General features: G+C 37.6%; 1 protein-coding gene across 4 annotated transcripts in view; it reads left to right on the top strand.

Annotated features, from left to right (window-relative positions):
- The window catches only part of FAAH (fatty acid amide hydrolase), a 148,759-nt gene that overhangs the window by 105,437 nt on the left and 17,075 nt on the right, over positions 1-26,247 (top strand). For all 4 annotated transcript variants that reach the window (XM_089998922.1, XM_089998923.1, XM_089998921.1 and 1 more), the window contains one exon: positions 13,437-13,501. In XM_089998922.1, coding sequence (XP_089855048.1) covers positions 13,437-13,501 — 65 coding nt within the window. The remainder of the gene's footprint in view (positions 1-13,436; positions 13,502-26,247) is intronic.

The raw sequence follows: 26,247 nt of genomic DNA, 5'->3' as shown, positions 1-26,247 counted from the left end.
TATCCCACCATTCTATCTCTCATATTGGAAATTTCGTTATACCTATGTCAAAGTCCTCTCTCAGTCTTTCAAAGGTTCTCTATGCTCCTAACATTAAGAAAAACATTGTTTCTGTTTCTAAACTTGTTGATGATATCAATGCTTCAGTTGAATTTACTCCCTCTTCTGTTCTTGTCAAGGATCTCTGCACGAGGGAGACGTTCGCTAAAGGAAAACGACAAGACAATATGTATGTTTTTCAAGAAGATCCTTCCACTCATGTTCGCCCTGTTGACCCCAACTTGAAGCTCTCCTCATCGTCGTCTTTAGTGATTCCTACATGTGTTTTTAGTGTCCCTGAATCCAATAAGCCAAATCTTTGGCATGGTCGTTTAGGTCATTGCAGTAGTAGTTTCATTGAGAAGCTTGTCTCGATTAACCTCGTTCCCAAGTTTAGTTTAGGAATAAATGTCAATGACAACAAATGTTTTAGTTGTCTCTTATGTCAGAGTCATATTTTACCTTTTCATTCTATCAATAAAAGAGCTTCAAGACCTTTTGAGATTATCTATTTTGATGTTTGGGGGCCTACCCCAGTTGCTTCTGTATCTGGAACTAGATATTACCTTATATTTGTTGACAATTATTCTCATTATACTTGGATTTTCTTTATGAAACACAAGTCTGAGACCTTTAAGTTCCAAAATTTTCACTCTTTTGTCAAGAATCAATTTTCTGAAAACATTTTTTGCTTCCAATGTGATGGAGGAGGTGAATTCTCTTCAAGTGACTTTATTAACTTTCTTCAAGGTAATGGAATAAGGAGAAGGGTGTCTTGCCCTCTTACATCTCAACAGAATGGGATTGCTGAAAGAAAGCATCGCCATATTGTTGAGATTGCAATGAGTATGATACATGATAGTAATCTTTCGATTACTCTATGGACAGAAGCCTTTCATTCAACAGTCCATGTGATAAATCGATTGCCCATGACTATTTTGGAAAACAAGTCTCCTTACTTTTCCCTATTTGAAGTTCATCCCAACTATCATGATTTGCGCGTGTTTGGTTGTGTATGTTATGTTCATATTGATAGTTCAATGAGACATAAGTTTCATGACAAGGCTTTGAAGTGCAGGTTTGTGGGTTATGCATATAACTATAAAGGATACAGGTGCTATGATCCCATGAGCAAGCACATCAAAATATCAAGAAATGTTATCTTCGATGAATTGAATTTTGATCATTGATGCATCACTTCTTTTGAATCAAATTCCAAAGTTGAGATCTATCATCCTTGGTTGAATTCTGAACTTTTCTCCAGTACTAATAATATTTGTTCTTCAGATTGTGATCAAGAGGATAAGGGAACTATGCATGCTGATAGGTGTAAAGAGTCTTTCACACAATCAAGTCTACAAACAACTTGACAAAACATACATTCATCCAATATGGTAAACCAAAATAGCATACAAAATGCTCCACAGCACAAACATAAGAATAGTGCATAAATGCACTTGAATCTAAATATGTAAGAGGTAAAACCCTCTACCTTTGTATATGAATTACAATGGGCAGCATGCCCTTATTTATAGAGAGGTTACATGAGAGGAGCTATTAAAATAGCTGTTGGGATAGCTGTTGGGCTACTCCCAACAACTCTAATTAGAGCCGTTGGGAGTAGCCCAACAGCTCTATTCAAACAGTCAACATTTTGACTGTTTGACAGAACCTGACAAAAAGGCTGTTGGATGTTTTGACAGTCCAACAGCTCTAGTCAATTATGACTATTTGACAAAAAGACAAAAAATAAGAAAGAAATAAAATTACAAAAATAAATAAATAAAAAAGTATTACAAGAATATAAGTATATACTTTAAATATATAGTTATATACATATACATACTCTTGTATTACGAAAAGTATGTATATATATATATATAAATATATATATATATATATATATATATATATATATATATATATTCAAGTATATACATATATATGTCATTTTCTAACAATAGGTTGATTGCACAGGAGAGTGCAGAGCCATCTTTGGATCCAGAAAGGTATAAGGGTTTTGTTTATACTCGACGAGGAAGAGAGGCGCCCACTATTTTTAATCAGAAAATGAATACATCCTCTACATCTACTTCTACTTTTGATGTTAGAAGATCCACTCGCTCTCGTCATCCGATAGAAAGATGGGTTAGTTATGAAAATTTTTCATTGAACTTTCAACTTTTTCTAACTGCTTTGGGCAAGGAAGATAAGCCCACAACATTTTCTCAAGCAACAAATTCTAAAAGATGGATTGAAGCAATGAATGAAGAAATGGAGGCTCTACATGAATGTGGTACCTGGGATGTTCCCAGACCACCTGACAGAAATGTAGTTGGGTTGAAATGGGTGTACAAAATAAAGTACAAACCGGATGGGACTATAGAATGGTACAGGGCGAGACTTGTCGCCAAAGGATTTACGCAAGAGCAAGGACATGATTATGATGAGACCTTTAGTCCAGTTGTGAAAATGGGGACAATCAGAGTCATACTATCTTTAACTATTGAACATCAGTGGACAATTAGTCAGCTTGATGTCAAAAATGCTTTTCTACATGAAAATTTGAAGGAGGAAGTATACATGGAACAACCCACTGGATATGCAGAAGGCAATCCTACAAAATACGTATGCAAATTAAAAAGGACAATATACAGGTTGAATCTGGCATCCCATTCTTGGTTTGATAGTTTCTCTCTTGAAATACAAAATATAGTTTTAGGCGATCTCTCCTTGACCATTCCTTGTTTATATTCAAGAATCAAACATAGTTACTCTGCTATTGATATATGTAGACGATATTATCATCATAGGTAACTTCAAAGTTTATATTGAGGTCAAGTATCTCTTGAATCATAGATTCAAAATGAAGGATCTTGGAAAACTGCGCTACTTCCTTGGAGTTGAAGTTGACAGTACTTCTAAAGGAATGACTTGTTAAAATGTAATGTTCTTGTTATATATATATATTCTTATATATATATATATGGAGAGATACATATATATATATATATGATATATATCTATCTAAGTATATATATAAAAATATATTTTTCAAAACCCGATAAAGGGTATTTTGGTCATCTCTCATTTTGGGCATATTCTCGTTTGAGAATATGACTGTATTTTTTCATATTTTTATTTCTTTTAATTTTTTTTATTTTATTTTTTTGTTTTTTGTCTTTTATAATATGGGGGGGGGGGCATAACACATACGTTGGAGCCCCCTCCAACGGTTATATTTATAACCATTGGAGGGGCTCCCCCACTCCTCCAACATGTATATATTAGGGGTGCTCCCCTTCTAGCTTTTTTATGCTTTTGTAAAGCCCCTCTTGGGACCCAATATATTAAAGTTGATATTTTTTATGCTCTTGTGCATTTGTATCCGTGCCTTTGTGCACTTGTGAGAGTTCTCCTTTGTGCACTTCGTGCTTCTAGCATTGTGTTTATACACAAAATCTCTTTTCATAGAGATTTTCACATGGTATCAGAGCAAGGTTGCTTGGGAAAAGAAAATTTTGCGGTTCTTCACAATATTGAGTGCCTCGAAAAGCGTGCCTTCAACTTTCTTGTGATTGGTGTGAAGACTTCTCTTCATCCAATATTTTAGAAGATTACTACAAGTTTTAAAATCTCATTGTGGTACGTATTCTTTTCTCTCGTCTTATCTCTCTAATGGGTGAAAAAGACTCTCATTTCTCTCTTGGCTTTAAGCTCAATGGCTCCAATTATCACGTGTGGGCCGTAAATATGGAAGCTCATATTACAGGAAAAGGGCTTTGGGGTTATGTTTAAGGCTCGATTTCGGAACCGGAGCTTAAAATTACTTTGGTTGAAAGAAGAGAAATCAAAATTCTTGAGGGAGATGAAATAACTAAGGCTCTTGAAGAATATAGCAAAAAACATAAGGAATGGAAAATGAAGAACTTCAAGATTTTGTCATGGATCTTCTCCTTCGTTGAGACTAGAATCAACACCAATATTATAAAGTTTAAAAAGGCTTCTCAAGCGTGGGAGTAACTTGAGAAGATGTACACTTTTAGAGACTTGTCCCCATAAGTATTACCTCCAAAAGAGGGCGCTAACCCTTCTTCAAGGGGAGACGACTATAAGGGAATATTTTATCGAACTCTCTTCCATTTAAGATGAGCTTGCTATGCTCGAACCTAAGTGGAGTGGAGAAGCCATAGAGCTTCGTCATAAACAACTAGAAGATCGATTTTTCAACATTTTGAATGGGCTAAAGCCGGAGTTTGAGAAAATTAGATATTCTCTCCTATCCTCCTTCACCTCTCCCTCTCTTGAAGACGTCATTACCAAATTAAGTGGAGAGGAAACTCGCATGGGCATTAGCAAGCAAAATCCAAGTGTTCTTGCAATGCCCACAAATCAAGATGAGTGTGATGGAGCAAATGCCGTCTCTAGGCCCGAAAACAACTTGAGGACATATAAACCTCTTCATTTTAAAAGCCAAAATTAAGGTGGTCAAGGCGGAATGAGGGACTATAGCGAAATTGTGTGTCACTTTTGCAAAGAGCTGGGTCATATCAAACCGGTTTGTCCTAAGTGGAAGAAATTACTAACAATGGCCACCACATCTCAACCACAAAAAGAGGAATCTACAAATGGAGCTCTATCTCTAAATCAAATTGTGAAAGCCCTTCAACCCCTTTTTAAGGGAGCTATTTCCGGTGCCGTTGTGTCTACTCCTCCTCCAGGTAAAACTTTTTGGCTTTTGGATTCTAATGCTTTATTTCATGTCTCCAAACATTTCCTCCCTTTCTGAATATTTTAAAAGTTCGTCTTCATCTTTTGTTTCAATCGCGGATGGCACTTCTCTTGAAATTAAGGGAATTGAAAATTTTAAAACTCAAAACTTCTTTATTCCTAAAATTAGATTTATACCAAAATTGAATTTGCACTTACTTTCCGTCTCTCAACTCTCGGAGCTTGGGTGTGACATTTAATTCTCACCTAATAAATGTTTAATACAAGATCACCGGTCCGGGCGGTTGATTGGGGAAGGATCTAGGAAGGGAGACTCATACTATGTGGACTCTCTTCAAATTCCTAAAACCCCCTTTTGTAATGTGGCCCAACATAAAGACATAAATGTTTGACACAAAAGACTTGGCCATCCCAATATCACCAAGTTTTCCTATTTGGACTTTGCTAAAAATCTTTGTAAAAGTACTTTATCACTAAACCTTTTAACAAATGAAAAGTATGTCTTTTTAACAAAGATCTATGTTTACCACTAAACCTTTTGAGATACAGAAGCATGGTTTCTCACGATCCCTTCTAGATCATTCATTATTTATCTACAAGGAACAAAATATAACCACTCTCTTGTTGATATATGTAGATGACATCATTGTCACAGGGAACTCTAGACCTCATATTGAGGAAGTGAAGCAAATATTGAGTTAGAGATTTAAAATGAAAGATTTAGGAGACCTACAATATTTTCTTGGAATGGAGGTTGACAGAAGAGGTGATACTCTCACTCTCACTCAACACAAGTACACTGTGGGCATTCTTAGTACGACAGGCATGAAAGATTGTAAGCCTCTGGCCACCCCAAGTCCTTCATCATAAACTCAGCTCCAAAGATGGGGACCTTTATGAAGATCCCACTATGTATCGTAGTATAGTGGGTATGTTCCAATACCTAACCTTCACTTGACCTGCCATAGTGTACTCAGTCAATCAGGTGTCTCAATTCATGCATGAGCCACATACAGAACATATAAAGGTTGTTAAGAGGATACTTCGCTATTTGAAAGGTATGACTGGAGATGGACTGGTGTACAGGAAGAGCAAATTAAATCAAGGTGCACATGAGATCATTGTTTACACTGACATCGATTGGGCGGGGGACCCAGATAAACAAAGGTCAGTATCTAGTTATTGTAACTTTATTGGGACAAATCTGGTGTCTTGGAGTAGTAGAAAACAGAAAGTTGTTGCTCGATCGAGCATAGAGGCTGAATACATATCGATGGTTGCAACTACTGAAGCTACATGGATCAGACATCTCCTAACAAAGATAGGAGAACCGATTGCTCGATCTCTTCTATTATGTGACAACCAAAGTGCTATTAATATATCCTTTAATCCCATCTATCACAATCGGGGAAAACACATTGGGATAGACCAACACTTTATTAGACAAAAGGTTGAAGAAAAGGAGATTGAACCTAACTTCGTGCATACCGAAGAGCAGGTTGCTGATATATTCACCAAAGGTTTGACGAAGGACAGATTCTGGTTGCTAAAAGGAAACCATGAACAACTTGAAGGAAGGTGAAAAGAAGTCATGATGTATATGGGTTGGACCCAACCCAATGTTGTTTGACGTGTTATTATACTATTGTAATTTTGTGTTTTATTAGAGGGTATTTTCGTACCCTAATTATTGTAATGTTCTATAATATGTTGAATACAATTAGTCACGTCTGAGATGAACAAAATGTAACCTTCTGCAGCCCCTTCTCTCTATCATCCTTCCTCCCCTGTGCAGATGATTCTGGATGACATTTTTTAACATAGGTAATGATTGAATCTCTCAAGTCTTGGTCTTTTCTAAGGCTTCTAATTCATTATTCATGGTCGCAATTCATTCATAATGATTTTTGACCTCATTATAGGAGGAGGGTTCTACATAGGAGTGTATGGCCATAAGCGAGACTCTATAGTGAGACTCAAACGACTCATAGGATACAAACCTACTAGGTACTTGGGATATTCTCGTTGATCTTCTAACACTAGATTGATCTATGTCTTGACTTTGGATATACCTTTCTAATGCACATGGTGGTTTGAAGTTCATTGTGAGGTTCAACAATAGTCATATCGCCTTCATGTGCATCATGAGTGTTACCATTGACACTCTATGCATATCATGAATATCATTACTTTCATTCATGTTATCAATAGTATCATCATTATGCTCATGCATTAGATCAAACAAAAATTAATACTCACATGGTTTCCTAGAGTCAATTTTTCCAAAACCATTTTCTTTTTCAAGAAAATTTACGTTCCTTGAAACATAAAGTTTGTCTTTCTCAATATCATGATACCTAAACCTTTTTGGTTTTTGGCATATCCTAAGAAAACATAAGGAATGGCTTTAGCAGAAAACTTATCATTTTTTGTTAGAAAGAACAAAACATTTAGAACCAAAAGTTCTTAATCTTAGATAATTGGGAGAGATTTTAAATAGTCTCTCAATGGGAGATGTATTTTCAAGAATGGTGGAAGGCATTGTAACGCCCCCAAAATTCTAGACTTATAACTTTTTAGGAAAATTTTGAAAGCCTTGTAATCATTCCTTTATCAGAATTTTAAATAGTAATTCAGCGAAAAATGGTCTTTTGAAATAACAAGTCAACGGACCTTGGGCGCATTACTTGCAAACCTCTCATTTACACAACGGATTTGTAACTCCCTACGTTCATTGAAACCAAATAGATTCAAAACGAGGCTTTAGAGTTTATACGAAAGGTGGAATTTCAAAGAAAACCCTTATACCAAATTACAAGAAAAATGTCCTCAGGAGCGAAACGTCAGGGAAAGAGTCTCATCTTGATATCATCACATCATCGTGTCATTGCTTGCCGTATTAACCTAATCATCACTTGTACCCATGAAACGGGGTCCGATTGATGAAAATTTGGTAGGTGCATAGATATAACAATTCAGAATAAGACTAACATATGCGTAGTTCCATTCATGATATGTTGTTTAGAATAAGTAAAAAAAATGAACATGATAACATTGTTTCGATATTAGCTGTCCTGAGGGTACGCACATGAGAGAACATAGAAGCAACTGAGACTGTCCGAGGGTTTGTTATGCGATGTATTTTGATACCCCAGACAACTAACTGAGTTTGTTCCTAAAGGGACGTCCAGTGATCGAGAGAGAATTTCCCAGAGGCATTTGTGCCAAGGGATGCATCCAACTTCTGCAGAAGTCCATGTGAACTACCACCTAGGATAATTTTTGGTAGCCCCGTCCCCTAACTCCGATGACTGGGGACACCGAGTCATTTGCTTAAAGAGTGTAGTTGTTAGCAACCTATCCATCAGAGTTTTTGTACTATCTCATCGTCTCTCTTGACAGAACCAAGAGACGAATGGGTACGTCAGGTCCTATTTTAACTGACGACCCTATTCTGCATGCTCTAGTCTTTCAAACCAAATCGAGCATTTTACCTGTGAAAGCTATGATCACCATTTATGTGATTTTTCTTTTTATCATTGTGCATTTGCACACCTTGAGGTTACCATAAACCTCTCATCCAATCATCATAGTATTAACATGTTGCACATGTCTGATAGTACTGCTACGATGAAAGAGGTATCAGTTTCTCAAAAAAAAAAAACCAACTTTATTGTGTTGTGAAAGAAACAATGTAACCATTTTAGTTTAACTTGACATGCCCTGGTTTTTCAAACCAACTCTAGCATCTTGCCTATGAAGGCGATCATCACTACTTATGTGATTTTCCTTTTTTAACATTGTGCAATTACACGTTACGAGGTCACCATGAATCTCTCATCAATTTATCATAGTACCCATATGCCGCGCATGTCTGATGGTACCACTACGATAAAAAGGGGTATTGGTTTCTCAAAAGAAACCCCCAACTTTGGCTAGAAAGTATCAACTCCCCGTGCTCTTGGTTGGGGGTATCTGAGTCATTCGGATATCGAACAAAATCTGTATGTACCCCTTCCTATCACGCTGGTTCAAAGAAAAAGCTTGGTTGCGAATAAGCAACCGTCAGGTGTTCGTTTTTGCTTTTCAAAACCACACACATTTCAAATACTGGAAATCTTGCATAAAATCTCCTTTTAAAAGACTTGGCGAGCATGTGCAAATTTGCGTCTTTAAAAGCAAGCGTAAGCCTGTGCACATTACAGCGCGACGGCATAGTATATGTATATCAAAACATAAGTTTGTGCATATTACAACGTGGCGGTAATCTAAATGACATAAAGCGAGACTCGATATGCGAAACCACACACCGAGCTAAATAAATTGTGTAAGCAGTGCATGATGTACGAAACCGTACATCGGCTAAATAGCTAGCTAATAATAGAAAATGAGGAGGCAGGAGGCGTTGCTCTTGCCAGCTGACCGAGAAAAGGAGGCAAGGGGCGTCGCCCCTGCTTGCTAATCGAGAAGAGGAGGCAGGGGGTGTCGCCCTTGCCTCCTAATCAAAGAAGAGGAGGCAAGGGGTGTCTCCCCTGCTTGCTAACCGAGAAGAGGAGGCAGAGGGTGTCGCCCTTGCCTGCTAATCAAAGAAGAGGAGGCAAGGGGTGTCTCCCCTGCTTGCTAACCGAGAAGAAGAGGAGGAGACGGCGCCCCTCCCCTGCCATTGTTTTACCGGAAACACAGAGAGAGGGCAGGAGGGGCGGTGCCCTCCTGTCAGCTAAACTAGACAGAGAGAGAGAGGGAGGACGCGTACTTACGAGGTCAGGCAGCTCCAGCGAAAAGAGAGGGAGCGAGTGCAGAGGGGAGAGGGAGCAGGGGTGAGCGTCGGGGAGAGGGGGAGAGATGAGCGCAGGGGGATGAGAGAGAAAGAGCAGGGAGCATAAAGCGAGACTCGATATGCGAAACCACACACCGAGCTAAATAAATTGTGTAAGCAGGGTGTCTCTCCTGCTTAGATTACCGCCACGCTGTAATTTAGATTACAGCGTGGCGGTAATCTAAATGACATAAAGCGAGACTCGATATGCGAAACCACACACCGAGCTAAATAAATTGTGTAAGCAGTGCACGATATACGAAACCGTAAATCGGCTAAATAGCTAGCTAATAATAGAAAATGAGGAGGCAGGAGGCGTTGCTCTTGCCAGCTGACCGAGAAGAGGAGGCAGGGGGCGTCGCCCCTGCTTGCTAATCGAGAAGAGGAGGCAGGGGGTGTCGCCCTTGCCTCCTAATCAAAGAAGAGGAGGCAAGGGGTGTCTCCCCTGCTTGCTAACCGAGAAGAGGAGGCAGGGGGTGTCGCCCTTGCCTGCTAATCAAAGAAGAGGAGGCAAGGGGTGTCTCCCCTGCTTGCTAACCGAGAAGAGGAGGAGGAGACGGCAAGAGGGGCGGCGCCCCTCCCCTGCCATTGTTTTACCGAAAACACAGAGAGAGGGCAGGAGGGGTGGTGCCCTGCTGTCAGCTAAACTAGACAGAGAGAGAGAGGGAGGACGCGTACTTACGGGGTCAGGCAGCTCCAGCGAAAAGAGAGGGAGCGAGTGCAGAGGGGAGAGGGGGAGAGATGAGCGCAGGGGGAGGAGAGAGAAAGAGCAGGGATGGGAGTCGGGGGAGACTCAGGGGGTGCGAGCCTGCGATAAAAAAAAGCCCCCCCTGGGGGGTTTAAATAGAATACATGGGGGGGGGGGATGCTGGATCCAAAAAAAAAAAATTTTAAAAATACGTTACAGGCATTCTATTAATTAAATAAATTGTCATAAGAAGAGCTTCTGCCCAAAACTTTTTTGGAACGTTTTTTGGATATTAGAAGAGTCCTAGTGGTTTCAATAATATGCTGATGCTTTCTTTCGGCCAATCTATTTTCTTATGGGGTTGTAAGGACAAGACTTTTGATGAGTAATCCCTTGTTGATCAATAAAACTTTTAAAATCTTGTGACAAAAATTTTCTCCCAGAATTGGATCTAAATATTTTGATGCAGGTTTTGAATTTATTTTTAACATAATTATGAATTTTTTAAAAACATTCAAATACTTCATATTTATGTCTAAGAAAATAAATCCAGGCATGTCTAAAAATCACATAATAAGATGCTCCTCCTTTAGACATAACCGGTAATGGTCCTCATATATCCGAATGTATTAACTCAAAAGGTTCTTTAGATATAAATTAGCTATTTTCAAAAGGTAAAGTCTTCATTTTTCAAGTATTCAATCTTCACAAACAAAATCCTTTGCATTACAACTTTCAAGAAAAAAGAATAAATACATTTTTAACATACTTGGATGCCCTAATCTCCTATGCCAATGTTCAATACTTTTCTTCTCAACAAAATTACAAAAATTTCGATTTGATAATTCCAAATTGTCCATGTAGTAGAGGTCACATCTTCTATTGCCTTGCCTAATCGGCTTCTTAGATTGGAGATCCTATACCAAGCAATTATTAGATGAAAAAGTGACCTTACATCCATGGTCGGTAATTTGAGAAACGGATAAAAGGTTTAGGTTAAGTTTAGGTACTACTCTAATATTTGGGATAAAGAATTTTTTAGTAATTTTAGAAGAATTTTGTAAAGTACCCAAGCTTTTAATTTTTAAAGACGTTTTATCGGCAGTTGAAACATAAGAATCATTAGAGTTAATAAGACATTTGGATAGTATGGACTCATTAGGAGTCACGTGGAAAGAGGCACCAGAATCAAGAATCCAAGAGTTCTTGCCAAGGTCCCTGCATATTGATACGGCCACACCGGAGAGTGAGAAAACTTGGCCTTTGATTAGTGGTTGAAGGATTTCCATGAGTTGAGGAAATGAAACATTCTTGGAGCCTTCATTTACACCACCTCTTTCACTTGATGATCCCATAGAGGCCGCTTTCTTTTTATTTATCTTTTTTAGGCAAAATGGTTTGATGTGACCCAACTCTTTGCAAAAGTGGCATATTATCTTACCATATTTTTTGTATTCATAATCACTTGGATTTCTTTCATAGTCATTTGAGCTCTTCCCATAGTCATTTTGGCTTTTTCCAAAGTGAGGAGACCTATATGCTTTGATATGATTTTTGGGTGTTGACATAGCAAGCACCGTTTCCTCATCTTTGCTAGGAGAGGATTTCTTTAATCTATTATCTTCAATAGTTAATTCTTCTAAGGTTTCTATTATAGAAGGAACACCATCTCTACGAAGAAGGTCCGATTTGGTTCTTTCAAATTCGGGCCTAAGCTCATTTATGAAATGATATAAATGTTCCGAGTTGATTTGTTTTTCTTGAAGTTCTATGTCAAGTGGACAATGCCACTTAGGATCTAAAAGAGTCAATTCATCCCAAAGGAGAAAAAGAGCATTATAGTATTCTCTTATGCTCATATCTCCTTGGGTTATGAATCTTTCTTTCTTTTAGAGATTACATATATGAGCTATATCCTTTAGAGAATACATATCTTGGAGATATTTTCAAGCATCACTAGCAAATTCAAACTTTGTTAAGCTAGAACATTTTTTTATTTCAACACTATTAATGAGTCATCCCATGATTTTAGAATGACTCGTCCTCCACTCCATCTCTTTTCATAGTCGGCAATGGCTTTGTTCATCTCTCTTCTTGAAGTACAATTTCTTTGCCGTTTTCACTCTTTGAAAGCATAAGCTTTGATTCTTTCTCGGATCCATCTATCAAATACCATAAACCCTTTTTTCAAATCTTGTACTTCACTATGGATGCCCACATCACATAGTTTGTGTCATTGAGTCTTACCGGTATGGTGACAACCATTCACCACGAGTCCATGATCATACGATCCGCGATCTCACATCCACACGAGCATGTTTTACCATGATAAAGATTGCAATGGCTCTGATACCATGTAATGAAATCACGAACTTTTCGCATACCTCAAACAAGAGACAAGATACGGGTTGGGTATAAAACTAAAGGCACCCATTAATTTACATTATGACAAGACAACAATTTGAATGGTTTTGGATCTAGTATATCATTAGAGAATGAAACACATTGATAGTGATTGTCACTTTGTAAGAGAAAAGGTTGAGTCCAAATTATTTAAAGTGATTCCTATGTGTACTCAACTCCGTGTGTGTTGCGTCTTTCTTGTACTAAGAAGCCCCAATTCCACCGAAATGTAGAACTATGCTTCAACATTCTAGAGATGACTTCACATGCTGGCTAGCAAAACAACTTTATTGAGTGGACAAAACACATTGAGATGGATTTCACTAAGCCCAAAGTTTTTTGGATTTCTCTCACATAATGACTCTTTTTCCTAGCTATCGGCCTTCATGAAACTTTTTCCACTTTGTTCCTGTCCCCTCCAAGCACGTAGCCATCACGGCATGACTACAAGGGTTGTTAAAGAGTAGAGATTTTATTTTGCTTTATTTTGTTGTAAATTTTCAATGATTAGTGTGATTTGAAATCTCTGATGATATTTGCCTCATTTTGGCTCCTTATACCATGTATAGCTTGAACGCATTTGTTCCACAAAAATGTGCGGACTTGTTTAGCTTCCATACTGTCATTGCATTATGTCACGTATATGGGTGAGGGACTTTTGCATCATATTGTCACAGTGGAGAAAGAGTTATCAATTTTCTTTGCATCATAAGTTTTTAATAATCATGATGTGTTGACAATGTTTCATTTATACAACAGTGTGACTGCACCCATAATACAGCCAGATGCCCTCAAATTTGGGGAGACAAACTTGCAGCTGGCAGGTATGATTGGAGTTTCTGTTTTCTTCTGTGCAGATTTCAAATTTTGGTTGATATAATATGGTAGATACTAAGTATGACTATAACTCACATCAATATATAATCACCTTTCCTCTAAGTTTTCTAGTTCACAGAAAATTTTATTTTTGTTCGTCTCTGAGATGCAGAACTTGCTTTTCCGTTTCGTCCATTTTATATGTATATTCTTATTTTAAAGTAATTTATAATGAACTTTATGCTGATAGTATCTTGGGTCATTCTCATTAATGCAATTTCCAAGCAAGATTTGCTCACATACAACAAATGCTATCCTTCGGTAATTGGTTAGAATTGAATAGGTAGTGTTCTGTATTGTTTATGCCCATTTACACCTTGAACTATGTAGCCTTTTGTATGGTTATGGTTGTCAAAAGCTTGTTGATGTTAAATTATGTACATAATCATATAATGTAATATATATATTTTATATATATATGGTAATACATATACATATATTAATATATATGTATATATATTAATATATATGTATATGTATCTACTCAAATATATATATATATATAAAATATATATTTCTATTTGTTTAGTCATAAGGGTAGTTTAGTCTTTTCCCTATTTTTGCGCACATTCATTTTTTGGATGTGATTGTAATTATTTTTATTTTTCTTTTTGCTTTTTTCATTTCTTTTTGTATGTGTACCAAAAAGGTACCTTGGGGGGCCCACCAACATAGTCGTTGGGCCCTCTCCAACGGTCACATTTGTGACCGTTGGAGGGGCTCCAACGACTATGGGTGGAGCCCCTCCAAGGCCCCTCTTGTGGTGTTATAAATAGGGGTTCTCCCCTTTGTATTTTCTCATGGCTTTGAGTCAAAGCCCAAGTTCTCAATAAATTGATTCCATTATTTTGTGCATTTGTGAGTTATTTGTGGGTTGTGCTTTTTGTGCACAAGTGCTCTAAAGTGTTCTTATTGTGCTTTCGTGGTGGGTTCAATATCAAGAATATTAAGGTCTTGATATTAGTATCTTGTTGGAGATACTTTCACATGGTATCAGAGCCTCGTTGGAAGAAAGAAGATCGTGTATCTCGCCTCTTGTGAAGCACCTCGAAAATCGTGCCCTCAAGCTAGTGAAGTTTTTGAGTAAAGCATTTGCTCCGGGCAATATTTTAGAAGCAACTTTTGTCAAGAAAAGGTTGAAAATCCGTTAAGGTACGCTTTATTTTTCATCTTCTCCTCTCCATAATGGGTGAAAAAGACTCTCACTTCTCCCTTGGTTTTAAACTTAGTGGTTCAAACTACCATGTTTGGGCCGGCAACATGGAAGCCCATATCAAAGGGAAAGGTCTTTGGGGTTATGTTCAAGGATCCATATCGGAACCCGAACCCAAGCTTTCTATTATAGAGAAAGGGGAAATCAAAATTCTTGAAGGAGAAGATAGACAAAAGGCCTTAGAAGAATATTCCAAAAGGCATGATGAGTGGGAAATGAAGAACTTCAAAATATTGTCTTGGATTTTTTCGTCCGTTGAAACCAAGATCAATGCCAACATCATCAAATTTAAAAGGGCCTCTGAAGCTTGGTTATACCTTGAAAAAATGTATACGTCAAGAGACTTGTCTCACAAATACTACCTCCAAAAGAAAGCCTTGACTCTTCAACAAAATGATTTATCTATTCGGGAATATTTTGCCGAATTATCATCTATTTGGGACGAGCTTGCCATGCTTTAACCAAAATGGAGTGGAGAAGCTATTGAGTTAAGGCACAAACAACTTGAGGAAGATCGTTTCTTCAACTTCTTAAATGGTCTTAGACCCGAATTTGAGCAAATTCGGTCCTCCCTTCTATCGGCTTTTACCTCCCCATCTATTGAAGATGTCATCACCAAGCTAAGTGGTGAGGAAACACGTATGGGGATTAGTAAAAATAACCCAAGCATTCTTGCTACACCTTCTCAAAATGACTATGAAGTGGTCAATGCCGTGTCAAGACCCGGTAATAATTTGAAGACCTACAAACCACCCCATTTCAAAAATCAAGGGCAAAATGATCGATATGGCAAGAGAGATTATAGCAAATTAACTTGCCATTTTTGTAAAGAACCGGGACATATCAAACCCAATTGTCCTAAATGGAAGAAATTCCTCGCCGCGGCCTTAGCATCCCAATCGGAGGAACGGCCTTCAACATCAAATGAACCTCTTTCGCTTCATCAAATTATGGATGCTCTTCAACCTCTTCTCAAAGGAGGCACTTCTGGAGCCGCCATGTCATCTTCTTCCTCTCTCGGTAAGACATCTTGGCTACTTGATTCTGGTGCTTTGTTTCATATGACTCCAAGTCATTGTTTTCTTTCTAATTATTCTGAAAATCGCCTTCCATCTTTTGTCTCAACCGCGGATGGAACCCCTCTTGAAATTAAAGGAATGGGCAATTTTGAAAAACAAGATTTTTTTATCCCAAAAATTCGTCTTATTCTAAAACTAAACTTAAATTTACTTTCCGTTTCTCAACTCTCAGACTATGGTTGCGATATAAAGTTCTCTTCTAATAAATGTTGGATACAGGATCGCCAGTCCGGGAAATTGATTGGGGAAGGCTCTAGGAGAGGAAACCTCTACTATGTTGGTTTTCTTAAAATTCCCAAGAATCAATTTTGTAATGTTGCTCAAAACAAAGATATTCATGTATGGCATAAGAGATTGGGTCATCCCAATATTGTTAAAATCTCTTATTTGCCTTTTATTAAGCATCTTTGTAATGAAAATTTTGTTTGTAATGAATGTATTCTTGGAAAAATGAGAAGTCTTCCTTTTCCTCAAAGATCCATGTTTACAACAAAACCTTTTGAAATCGTTCACTCCGATGTATGGGGTCCAGCTCCGGTGATATCCAAGGGAGGTTTTTCTTACTATGTTATCTTTGTGGATGATTTCACTAGGTTTAGTTGGATATATTTTCTTAAACATAAATATGAAGTTTTTTCAACTTTTAAAACATTTCATATGATGGTTTTAAATCAATTCAATGGAAATTTGAAAATTTTTAGAACCGATTCGGGTGGCGAATACCTTTCCAATGAATTTAAAAGCTATCTTGAAAACTATGGAATTCTTCATCAAAAGTCTTGTCCCAAAACCCCCCAACAAAATGGGTTGGCTAAACGGAAACATAGGCATATTATTGAAACCACACGAACTTTGCTCATTTCTCAAAATATACCGAAAAAACTCTGGGCGGAGGCCGCTCTTACTTCTGTCTATCTCATAAATAGACTTCCATCTAAAAACTTGAACAAGATTTTCCCGTTTGAAAAATTATACGAAAAAGAACCTGATTATAGCAGGTTAAGGGTTTTTGGATGTAAATGTTTTGTCCTTACTGATAAAAATGACAAACTCTCCCCTAAGGCCATTCCTTGTGCCTTTCTTGGTTACTCTGAAACTCATAAAGGTTTTCGCTGTTATGATGTTAAGAGTGATAAACTTTATGTTTCCAGAAATGTAAGCTTCTTGGAAAATGTTAGTGGTTTCGAAAAACTTGAAACTAATAATGAGAATATAGATTATTCTTTTCTGTTTGATTTATTAACTGAAGATGATGATACTAGCGATGATGAAACAAATCAAAATGATGAAACTCATACTGATCAACCCATTAATGAAGAACCACATAGAGATCCTATAACCTACTCTCATAGAGATAGGAGTACTTTTAGAAGTGCCCTCGAAAGATATGATAGTGAGTCTACCCCTTCAAGTGAAGGAAATCTTCGTAGGACCGAAAGATCAAGAAAACCCCCCTCTAGGTTCATCTCATATGAGTCTTTTTCACCAAAATATGGAGCTTGTCTAAGCGCCATTCACTCGTACATAGAACCTAGGGATTTTGAGGAAGCACGAAAATACCCAGAATGGATAGTTGCTATGAACAATGAACTTGAAGCCCTAAAGAAAGCAAAAACCTGGGAGTTTCAAGACCTTCCTAAAGATAAGAAAGCAATAGGGTGTAGATGGGTGTTTAAAGTCAAAACTAAGAGTGATGGGTCTCTTGAGAGATATAAGGCCCGCTTAGTTGCAAAAGGGTATGGTCAAAAATATGGGATTGATTATGAGGACACTTTTGCCCCCGTTGCTCGGATGGTCACCGTCCGATGTCTTATAACTGTTGCTTCAATAAATAAATGGAACATCTATCAAATGGATGTTAAGAATGCGTTTTTAAACGGAGATCTAAACGAAGAAGTATATATGGATGCTCCTCCTGGAATGGAGTATCCTAAAGGGAAAGTGCTTCGTCTTCGGAAAGCACTGTATGGTTTAAAACAAGCTCCCAAAGCTTGGTATGATAGGTTTAACTCTGTGATGTTAGATAATGGTTTTTCATCATGCTTTACTGACACTGCTTTGTTTGTTAGAAAGTCTAATGCAGGGATTGTTATTCTGTTGCTATATGTGGATGACATGCTTATTACTGGAAGTGATTCTAAAGGGATTAAAAGCATAAAGTCCATATTAAAGGATAAGTTTGAAATGTCTGATTTGGGTTTCTTAACTTATTTTTTGGGTATTGAGGTTGCATACTCTCATAGAGGGTATTTTTTGTCTCAAACTAAGCTTGCATCTGAGATTATTGACAGGTCAGGTATTACAGATGATAAAGTTTGTGAAACTCCTGCTATAGTAGGAGCAAAAATGAAGATTGATGATGGTGTTCCTCTCTCCGATCCTACTCCCTACAGGCAACTAGTAGGCTCGTTGATGTATCTAAGTATCACCAGACCAGATATCTCACATGCGGTGCATACGGCAAGTCAATTTCAGCATGCACCAACTTCTGTTCACATGGGTGCTATCTTGCGTGTCGTGAGATACCTAAAGCACACTATTAATAAGGGAGTTTTTTTGTCTTCCTTTTCTGAGTTAAAATTAATTGCTTATACTGACTCTGATTGGGGAGGTGACCCAAATAACCGTCACTCCACCACTGGTTTTTGTGTATTCTTAGGAGACTCATTGATCTCATGGAGATGCAAGAAGCAGCAAAAGGTATCTCTATCATCAACTGAAGCTGAATATCGTGTCATTGCGACTACTACCATGGAAATTGTTTGGATTCATCAGTTGCTGGAAGATATGGGAATCAAAATTGAAGGGCCTACCAAGCTTTGCTGTGACAACAAAAGTGCGATTTATATTGCTAAAAATCATACTTTTCATGAGCGGACCAAACATATAGAGATGGATTGTCACTATGTTCGGGAGGCGTATCTCCAAGGAATCATTGACCTTCCATATGTCACGTCCGAGTATCAGTTGGCGGACTTCTTCACTAAAGCCTTGTGTGCTCCGCGCTTCAACTTCCTTCTTAGCAAACTCTCGGTCATCCTGCCCTAAGTTTGAGGGGGGGTGTTAAATTATGTACATAATCATATAATGTAATATATATATTTTATATATATATGGTAATACATATACATATATTAATATATATGTATATGTATCTACTCAAATATATATATAAAATATATATTTCTATTTGTTTAGTCATAAGGGTAGTTTAGTCTTTTCCCTATTTTTGCGCACATTCATTTTTTGGATGTGATTGTAATTATTTTTATTTTGCTTTTTGCTTTTTTCATTTCTTTTTGTATGTGTACCAAAAAGGTACCTTGGGGGGGCCACCAACATAGTCGTTGGGCCCTCTCCAACGGTCACATTTGTGACCGTTGGAGGGGCTCCAACGACTATGGGTGGAGCCCCTCCAAGGCCCCTCTTGTGGTGTTATAAATAGGGGTTCTCCCCTTTGTATTTTCTCATGGCTTTGAGTCAAAGCCCAAGTTCTCAATAAATTGATTCCATTATTTTATGCCTTTGTGCATTTGTGAGTTATTTGTGGGTTGTGCTTTTTGTGCACAAGTGCTCTAAAGTGTTCTTATTGTGCTTTCGTGGTGGGTTCAATATCAAGAATATTAAGGTCTTGATATTAGTATCTTGTTGGAGATACTTTCACAGTTGACTTGTGTTAGAATGTGGGCTCTTATTATTTATATTTATACATATGATGTGACTGTAATATGTATTATCCTCCAGGGGTATTTTGGTCCTTTGACCATTATAAATTCATTGTAATAGGTGTCGCCCATTAGGGGCTTTTATATTTATTTTTGTAATATGTTATGTCAAGGGCATTTTTGTGCTTGACAATATAACAACTATATAGCTGTTGGGAGCTCCCAATGGCTAGATTTTTAGCCGTTGGGGAGCCCCTGTAATGAAAAGAGGCGGAAGCACCAATAGAGCAAAAGTCACTCTTTAAGAGGGACCACTAGAGCCACGAACACAAACACCAAATGTGCACACACAGAACTCTCAAATATAGAAAATGACTTAAAGTCATAAGTTGGATATTATTGAAAAAAGGAAGAGAAGGGTGAAAAACCCATCCTTACAAGAGGAGAACACCTCCTCTATTTATAGAGGAGGGAGACTCAAAGAAGGGACCACAAGGGGGCTCCCTTGTAGTCGTTGGGAGCCCCAACGGTCAGAAATCTGACCGTTGGGGCCCCAACGGTCAGAAATCTGACCGTTGGGGCCCCAACGACTACAAGAGTGGGGCCCCTTGTGGTCATACAAAAGTAAAAAAAGAAAAAGAAAAAAAGTAAAAAGGAAAAAGGAAAAAAGAAAAAGGTAAAAAATAAAAAGTACATTGGCTGTATTACAAGAATACCCCTATCAGGTATTTCACTAAAAAAGAGTATGTATATATATACATATATGTATATATATACTTATATATATACAGATGTATATATATAAGTATATGTATATATATATATATATATATATATATATTTTTTAACACGCCCCCTCAAACTTTACGGGGAGAAGACCGAAAGTTTGCTAAGGAGAAACATAAATCGTGGAGTTGGGAGCGCCTTGGTGAAGAAGTCAGCTAGTTGATACTCTGAAGTAACATATGGTAATGAGATAGTCCCTCTGAGGTATTCGTCTCGAACATAATGGCAATCCATTTCGATATGCTTGGTCCGCTCATGAAAGGTGTGATTGCTGGCAATGTATATCGCACTTTTGTTATCACAGCAGAGCTTTGTGGGAGTGGAAATGGGGACGCCCATGTCAGCAAGGAGACTTCTGAGCCATACGATTTCTATAGTTGTCATTGTCATGGCCCGATATTCAGCTTCAGTGGATGACAGTGAAACCTTCTGCTGCTTCTTGCATCTCCACGAAATGAGGGATTCACCTAAAAAAATACAAAGACCCGTTATTGAGATACGATCATTGGGATTTCCTCCCCAGTCAGCATCAGTAAAAGCAGTTAAGTCAAGAGATGAGGAAGAGGATAAGAAGAGTCCCTTGGATATAGTATTTTTGATATATCACACAATCCTCATTACGGCTGCCATATGAACCGAAGTAGGTGCATGTTGAAACTGGCTTGTTGCATGAACCGCATGAGCTATGTCTGGACGTGTGATGGATAGATAGGTGAGAGATCCGATTAATTGACGGTAGGAGGTTGGATCCTCAAGAAGAACACCATCTCCAAGTCTCAGTTTTGCATTAATAACTTCGGGAGTCTCAACTTTCTTTTCATCAGATATTCCTGATTTGGTATAAATTTCTGCAACTAATTTCATTTGAGATAGGATGTATCCTCGCGGGGAATAAGCCACTTCAATCCCTAAAAAATATCTCAAATAACCAAGGTCAGACATATCAAAAGTTTCTTTTAACATAGACTTTACATCATTTACTCCCTTTTTGTCATTCCCAGTAATGATCATATCATCAACATACAGTAGAAGCATAATAATGGAGTCACATGTCCTTTTAACAAAAAGAGCAGTGTCAGTATAGCAAGAAGAAAATTTTAAATTGATTAATATATTACTAAACCTATCATACCAAGCTTTAGGAGTTTGCTTAAGTCCATATAAAGCTTTTTTTAATTTCAAAATTTTTTCATTTAAGTTCATACCTGGAGGCGGTTCCATATAAACTTCTTCATTTAAATTACCATTCAAAAAGGCATTTTTGACATCAAGTTGAAAGATTGACCATTTTTTAACTGAGGCTATAGCAATAAGAGCTCGAACACTAGTCATTCGAGCAACTGGGGCAAAAGTTTCATCATAATCTACCCCATACTCTTGGGCATATCCCTTGGCAACCAACCTAGCCTTATATCTTTCCAATGAACCATCACTCTTAGTTTTTACTTTAAAAACCCATCTACATCCAATGGGTTTCTTGCCATTGGGAGGATCAATGATTTCCCAAGTTTGTGCCTTTTTAAGAGCATTAAGTTCAAGTTTCATAGCTTCATTCCAATGAGCATATTGCTTAGCATCATTGTAATGAGATGGTTCATGAAAGGAGTGAAGAGCAAGTAGGCATGCTCGAAAGTTAGGAGAAAAGGAATCATATGAAACAAATCTATTTGGTATTTTGGAAATCCGATTTGATCTTCTTTTAGAGGTCTCTTCGATTGACTCACTTTGGAAAAAATTTTCAAGGGCACAAGGAGGATTTCTTTCATTCCTTCTAGAGTAGACTTGAATTTGTCTTGAAACATTTTCTTCTAAGTTTTGATCATCACTTGGATGTTCAAAATGATCTTCGCTAAGGGGTTCACTAGGATCAATATGATCATCTATGATGTTTTCTTGAGGCAACAAGTCAAATAGAAAGGAATAATCAACATTTTCATTTGGTTGGTGCGAAAAACCATTTTATTCTTCAAGGAATGTGACATCTTTAGAGATATAAAGTTTGTTCTTAAGTATGTCAAAACATCGATAACATTTTTGTTTTTCGCCATATCCCAAAAAGATACATTCAATAGCCCTAGGAGAAAGTTTATCATTTTTGTGAGTTAGAACAAAACATTTACATCCAAAAATTCTTAGTCTTTTATAATCGGGAGACATATTGTAAAGTTTTTCATATGGAGAAAGATTTTTCAAAGAGGATGAAGGAGTTCTATTGATAAGATATGTAGAGGTTAAAACCGCTTTGGCCCAAAAGGATTTTGGAATATTTCTTGAAATTAATAACGTTCTTGTAGTTTTTATTATGTGTCTATACTTCCTTTCCGCAAGACCATTTTGTTGCGGAGTGTTGGGGCAAGAACATTGGTGACAAATTTCATTTTCTTTTAAATAGCTTTGAAAATCATTGGACATATATTTGCCTCCCGAATCGGACCTAAGAATAGATAGATTTCCCAAAAATTGATTTTTGACCATTGCATGAAATTCTTTAAAGGAGAAAACTTCGGATTTGCGACTTAGGAAGTAAATCCACGTAAATCGAGTGAAGTCATCTATAAAGACCACGTAATACGAAAAACCTCCTTTAGATAAAATAGGGGAAGGTCCCCACACATCGGAATGAATAAGTTCAAATGGCCGAATGGTAAAGTAACTTCTTTGAGGAAATGGAGTAGCTTTAAATTTCTCAAAAATGCAATCTTTACAAGTCATGTAATTGTCTTTACAAGTATTGTTCAAAAACGGAAAAAGAGACATTTTTACAAAATTTGGATGGCCAAGTCTCTCATGCCATATTCCAATACTTTTGTCTTTTACAAGATTGCAAGATGACTTACATGGAAGAGTCAAAAAATCCATAAAGTAGAGGTCACCCCTTCTATGGCCTTGCCCCAATCAGCTTCCCTGACTGGAGATCCTGCACGGTACAATCTTTAGGTGAGAAAGAGACTTGGCATCCATGATCGGTGATTTGAGAAACGGAAAAAAGGTTTAAATTAATTTTAGGAACGATTCTTACTTTAGGAACGAAAAAGTTTTTAAAATCAAGTGTTCCAATACTTTCAATTTTTAATGATGTACCATCGGCCGTTGAAACACAAGAGGATATGGGTTCGGAAAAAACATTTAAAAGAGAGTTTTTATGAGATGTCATATGAAAAGAAGCATCGGAGTCTAGTATCCACATACCTGGAGGTGATGAAGAGTAGGCGATGGCGGCTCCGGATGTTGAAGGAGAAGTCTTGAGAAGATGTTGGAGAACTTCGGACATGTGATTTAGAGTTTCTTTGATATCTCCTTCTTTGGTACTTTCTTCCTTCTTTGGAGAATTTTCCCCAACCGCGGCTACCTTTCCTTTGAGTTTTGGACAAACCGGTCTAATGTGTCCCGGTTCATTACAATAATGGCATATTATTCCCTTTCTAGGCCCATTACTATTTTTGTTAAAATGGGGAGGTCTATATGCTTTAACATTCGATCCGGGCCTAGTAACGGCCAAAACTTCATCACTCTTAATGCTCAAGCCAAGTCGAGTTTCTTCTTGACATATCTCAGCAAGGGCATCTTCAATAGGTAGGGCTTTGCTTCTATGGAGAAGAGATGCCCTTGTTCAATTTCCGGGCGAAGACCATGAAGAAATTGGAAAAAATGTTCTTTTTCAATTTGTTCCCTTCTTAATTCAATATCTTCCGGAGCCACCCACTTAGGCTCAAGAAGAGCAAGTTCATCCCAAAGAGGAGTTAGAGAGCTAAAATAGTCCCGGACACTCATATCCATTTGTTTGGTGGAACGGATTTTTTCTTGATAAAAAAATTACCGAGCAAGATTCTTTTGGGTATACATACCCTTAAGGAAAAACCAAGCCTCATTGGCCCTTCTAAATTTGGCAATATTAGCACAATTTTTAAGGTCTACATTATTCATAAACCATGCCAAAATTTTGGCATGGTTACTTTCCCAATCCTCAATTTTGAATTGATGATCATTAATAGCTTTGATACGCTCATCGCCATCTAAAGCTTTTTCAACTTCATTTTCGATTTTTGTGAGAACAAGAGAGGGTTCGGGAGTAGTTCCCATAACAAAACCCCAAAGTTTCTTACCTCTAAGATGATTTTCCATAGCGGAGGCCCACATGAGATAGTTGGATCCATTTAGCTTAAAAGAAAGCTTCACTTTAGAGTCACGTTCCATCGGCACCAAAAGTCCTTCCTTTCTTCAAAAAATTGAGAGGCACACGTTCCAAAGGAAAGCCCAATCACCAACCGAGCTCTGATACCATGTAATGAAAAGAGGCGGAAGCACCAATAGAGCAAAAGTCACTCTTTAAGAGTGACCACTAGAACCACGAACACAAACACCAAATGTGCACACACAAAACTCTCAAATATAGAAAATGACTTAAAGTCATAAGTTGGATATTATTGAAGAAAGGAAGAGAAGGGTGAAAAACCCATGCTTACAAGAGGAGAACACCTCCTCTATTTATAGAGGAGGGAGACTCAAAGAAGGGACCACAAGGGGGCTCCCTTGTAGTCGTTGGGAGCCCCAACAGTCAGAAATCTGACCGTTGGGGCCCCAACGACATCAAGAGTGGGGCCCCTTGTGGTCATACAAAAGTAAAAAAATAAAAAGGAAAAAAGTAAAAAGGAAAAAGGAAAAAAGAAAAAGGTAAAAAATAAAAAGTACATTGGCTGTATTACAAGAATACCCCTATCGAGTATTTCACTAAAAAAGAGTATGTATATATATACATATATGTATATATATACTTATATATATATATACAGATGTATATATATATATATAAGTATATGTATATATATATATATATTTTAACAGCCCCCAACAACCATATTTGGGGAGCTTCTCGATCCCCTCTTGCCTATAAATATGGGGCCTGAGTCCGTTGTAAGTTAATGCATTTGTGTGCATTTTGATATCAATAAAGTTATTATTTTTTATGCTAGCTGTTGGGGAGCCCCCAATAGCCATATTTGGGGAGCTTCTCACTCCCCTCTTCCCTATAAATATGGGGCTTGAGGCCCTTGTAACTTAATGCATTTTGTGTGCATTTGGATATCAATAAAGTTATAAATATGGGGCTTGAGCCCCATGTAAGTTAATGCATTTTGTGTAAGTTAATGCATTTTGTGTGCATTTGCATTTGCGTAAGTACAATCTGGAGTGTATCCTGTTTTGCTCATTTATTTTAAAATGATGAGTCACACTTATGCATTTCGGTTTTCAAAAAGGGATTTCTAGCGCGAATCTGTCTCCAAATGCGTACCTTTAATGAGCAGGTTTTGAAAATCTTTTTTATTGCAAAATTGCAACCAAGTCTCCCAAATTGACGCATTTGGGAGAAGTGTTTTTACTACCTCTGTTTGTGTATATGATACGACTCGGATAACCCTGATTTAGGGGCACGAACAAGTGTTTGGGCGGGATTCTGTTGAGAAACTCGTATCTTGTTTATCGAAACTAGTATCAAGTCATGTGTTGCATACAAATACTATGATAAACAGATGAGAAATCAGTGGCAATCTCATACCGCTGCATGCAGATACTATGATAAACAGACGAGAGATCAATGGCAATCTCATACCATGCAAATAGCACAAATGTTGTACTTCAGTTTCGAAAGATAAATCATGTCAAATAAGTTTTTACATTACATTGCATCTTTGTGAAACTTGATGTTGGGGTTTTCTTTTGAGAAACCTATACCCCTTTTGTCGTAGCGTACTCGTAGATATGCGGGTCATGTCAATACTACGATGATCAGATGAGACGGTCATGTAACCTCGAATCGTGCAAATGGCATAATGTTGTAATCACATAAATAGTGATAACTCGCCTTCATAGGCAAGATGCTTGTGTTAAAACTAGAGCATGACAATTTGTGATCATGCAAAAATTTTCCTCTCGGTTCTCCTCTTCCTTCTCTT

Source organism: Nuphar pumila, chromosome 3 (genome assembly GCF_984573655.1).
Source record: "Nuphar pumila chromosome 3, dmNupPumi1.hap1.1, whole genome shotgun sequence".
Taxonomy (NCBI): Eukaryota; Viridiplantae; Streptophyta; class Magnoliopsida; order Nymphaeales; family Nymphaeaceae; genus Nuphar; species Nuphar pumila.
The sequence above is the reverse complement of the archived record's forward strand: the minus strand, read 5'-3'. Positions and strand labels throughout refer to the sequence as shown.